The 3,260-nt window shown below is 34.0% G+C and overlaps 1 protein-coding gene across 1 annotated transcript; it reads left to right on the plus strand.

Moving 5' to 3' along the window:
* Positions 1–2,757: 2,757 nt before the first annotated feature.
* Positions 2,758–2,975, plus strand: LOC123953045 (mitochondrial import receptor subunit TOM5 homolog). Its single transcript, XM_046022955.1, has one exon. The coding sequence runs from the start codon at positions 2,758–2,760 to the stop codon at positions 2,911–2,913; it is 156 nt and encodes a 51-aa protein (XP_045878911.1). The 3' UTR covers positions 2,914–2,975.
* Positions 2,976–3,260: the final 285 nt, after the last annotated feature.

The raw sequence follows: 3,260 nt of genomic DNA on the forward strand, positions 1-3,260 counted from the left end.
AGTGTAAAATGGAGATGGAACGGGGCCAGAGAGAGAACTTTCAATAAGTTTGCAGTAGGTTTCTTCTTATTAGACCATGCTCCTCACTCTAACTTTAGATGATGTTGCCCGTTGCTGGGCCTATTGGACCTGGCTTTCTCCATTGATGGTGTAGAATGCTCTATCTCAGGTTTGTTTTTGTTTTTAGTTTCCAGTTATTTTATATTAGAAATCCAAAACCTCTCCAAAATGAGGTGCTGTGAAGAATCAGACCTCTCATAAGAACCATCAAAAGTATGGCCCCACAAGGTAGAAGCATAACAGTAGTTTAGAGGAATGTAATTACAGATCAAAAGGCCCCTACAAGTCCCAAGGATCGCTGTGAGTTCTTTTTATAACAACTGAGAAACATCTACGGGGTCAGATCAAATTCCTTGGTCACTCAAACATAGTCTTCTCATTGCCTTTTTCCTTCTGAGTCCTGCTTGCCACATTATTTATTTCTGTAGGATTTTTTTTTGAGAATATATATAACATGAGCCATTTGTAAGCGAGAAGATGATAATAATACCAACTAAAATGATAGGTAATGTCATTTATGCTGATGTGGAGAAACCCCAAATTTTAAATGCCAAGAGGCTTGCCTGATTGTGGTGAAAGATGAAATGGTTTTGATTAGATATTTGGGAATGGTTTGATTAGAAATGGGTGAAAGTGTTCGGTCTGTCTAGTTGCTTTGTGGCTCTCAGTTCGAGTGTTGATAGCCTGTGTGAATTCAGACAGCATAATACAGGATGCTGCAATGCCAAGTCCGTGCTTCACCTAAGCAGAGACATGGCTTCAGACTTGGGAAATGAAGAAGTGGGTAAGGTCATGCAATGTTCTCTCCAAGGGCATAGATGCTAATTGGACTATGAATTCCTGATAATTCCATGGGTTTGCTTCATTTTGCTCAGTCACAGACAAAGACAATTAAAATGATCAGTCTTTCATTATGTCTGGGTTGTCTCGCTTTCCCTTTTTTGCTGTCTTTAAAGAAAGTGATCTTTATCTAGATTCTCAGCTGACTTTTACTCTATATTATTCCCTTATATCTCAGTTCTTTCTAATTACGACTCAGCCAATTCTTCTCCAGCCTCCCAAAGTTTGTTATCCTCTCCCCTCTTTTTTTCCATTTTTTTTAACTGAAGGATAATATATGGAGTGAAAAGCACATAAATTACAAGTGTATATTCGATGAGTTTTAACAATGTGAACACACTCTTGTAACATTATAACACTTTTGAAGCCTTCCCTTCATTTACCCAAAGATAATCTCTATTCTGAATTCTATCACTTCTATCAGTTCTATGAGTTTGAGCTGTTTTTAAATTTTGTGTAAATTATATTGCACATATTCTTTAGCATTTGGCTTCCTTTGTTCCCCATAATGTTTGTAATATTCAAAAGTTTATTGGGTCATCATATTCCATTGTATAAAAACACTGTAATTTCTTTATCTCTTACACTGCTGATGGGTATTTGGGTTGTTTCCAGTTTGGGGTATTATGAATAATGCTTCTATGAACAATGCTGTGTACCTTTTTGGTGAATATAATGAATTTCTTTGCATATATACCTAGAAGTGGAATTGTTGGATCACAGTGTGCACTTGCTCTACTTTAGTACATACAGCGAAACAGTTTTCTAAAGTTTTTGTAACAATTTATGCTTCTACCAGCAGTGTAAAAGAGTTCCAGTTGCTCCATATTCTCGCCAGCTCTTCATATTTCCTTTTAGTTTTTGCCATTCTGGGAGTGTTGAGATAGCTCATGTGGCTTTAATCTGCATTTCCCTAATAACTAATTATGTCAGGAACCTTTTCATATGTGTATTGGCTATCATTTTTTGTAAAGTACCTAATGAAATTCTTTAGAAAAATCTTAAAAATTAATTATCTGATCTGTCTATATATATATATATATATATATATATATATATAAATCAACCTTGAATTCATTGTAATATATTATATATCTTTATATAACTGGACTTAATTTGCTATTATTTTGATTAGGATTTTGTATCTATACTCCAGAAAGAGACTGGAGAGCAAGTTTATTGTCTTGTTCCTCTCATATTTTGATAATCAAATTATCCTGGGATGGGAAATGTTTCCTTTTTTCTTGTCTCTGGAAAAGTTTATATAAAATAGGTGTTTTTTTAAAAAATAAGTATTAGGAAGAATTTTTATGACAGATTCAATTTCTTGCATAAATATGGAACTATCCATATTTTCTTATTTTCTTTATGTATCAGACCTGTGTTTTGTGGGAATTTATTGATTGCATCTAAATATTCAAATTTATTGGCATAAAATTTTTGATAATATTTTATTTTCTTTTTAATTCTGTAGGGACTGTAATGATGCTCCACTGTTCATTTCTGGTAATGGTTCTTTTCTACCTTCTTTCTTTATCTTCACTTTTATAAGACGTTTATAAATCTTATTTTTCTTTTTAAAGAATCAAACAATTGGTTTTCTGGACTTTTCTATTATATGTTTATTTTCTACTTCATTCATTTCTTCTTTTATCCTTATTATTGTCTTCCTTCTGGTTTTTTGAGGTATTTAATTTATTATTCCTTTTATAGCTTCTTGGGGAGGTAATTTAGCAAATAGATCTTAAGTGTTTTTTTTTTTCTTTTAACATAGGCTTTAGCTGAATTCTATAAGTTTTCATACATCTTTTTTAAAAGTTTTCATTTAGTTCGGGAAGCCGGGGAGGCAAAGCCAAGATGTTCCGGATCGAGGGCCTTGCGCCAAAGTTGGACCCTGAGGAGATGAAACGGAAGATGCGCAAAGATGTGCTCTCGTCCATACGGAACTTCCTCATCTATGTGGCCCTGCTGAGAGTCACACCTTTTATCCTAAAGAAATTGGACAGCATATGAAGATGGGCACCACATGTGAATGCATGATATGAGGAACCCAGTTACAATTTCTACTCCTATCTACAAATGAATAGGCCCAGAAATATGTAAGAGACTCTTGGATTGAATGGACATAAAAATTCTACTTGTTAAGAACAAGTTTGGCTCTGGTGACTGACCTTCATAGCTAAAATTTAAAACTACCTGGGAAGTAAAGACATCTTGGGTCATAATACACCCATATGCCTGTGATGTTCAGTCTCTGTGAATGCTGATATAATTGTAAGTAATGTCAAAGTCCATTTTCTAGCAAGTATTAATTATAAGGGAATTATGTCTACAATAGCACTGTCTTGTTAGTCATTTCT

Source organism: Meles meles, chromosome 11 (genome assembly GCF_922984935.1).
Source record: "Meles meles chromosome 11, mMelMel3.1 paternal haplotype, whole genome shotgun sequence".
Lineage (NCBI taxonomy): Eukaryota > Metazoa > Chordata > Mammalia > Carnivora > Mustelidae > Meles > Meles meles.

Coding starts and splice junctions, on each gene's coding strand:
- LOC123953045 (XM_046022955.1), top strand. CDS start 2,758: ATGTTCCGGATCGAGGGCCTTGCGCCAAAGTTGGACCCTGAGGAGATG.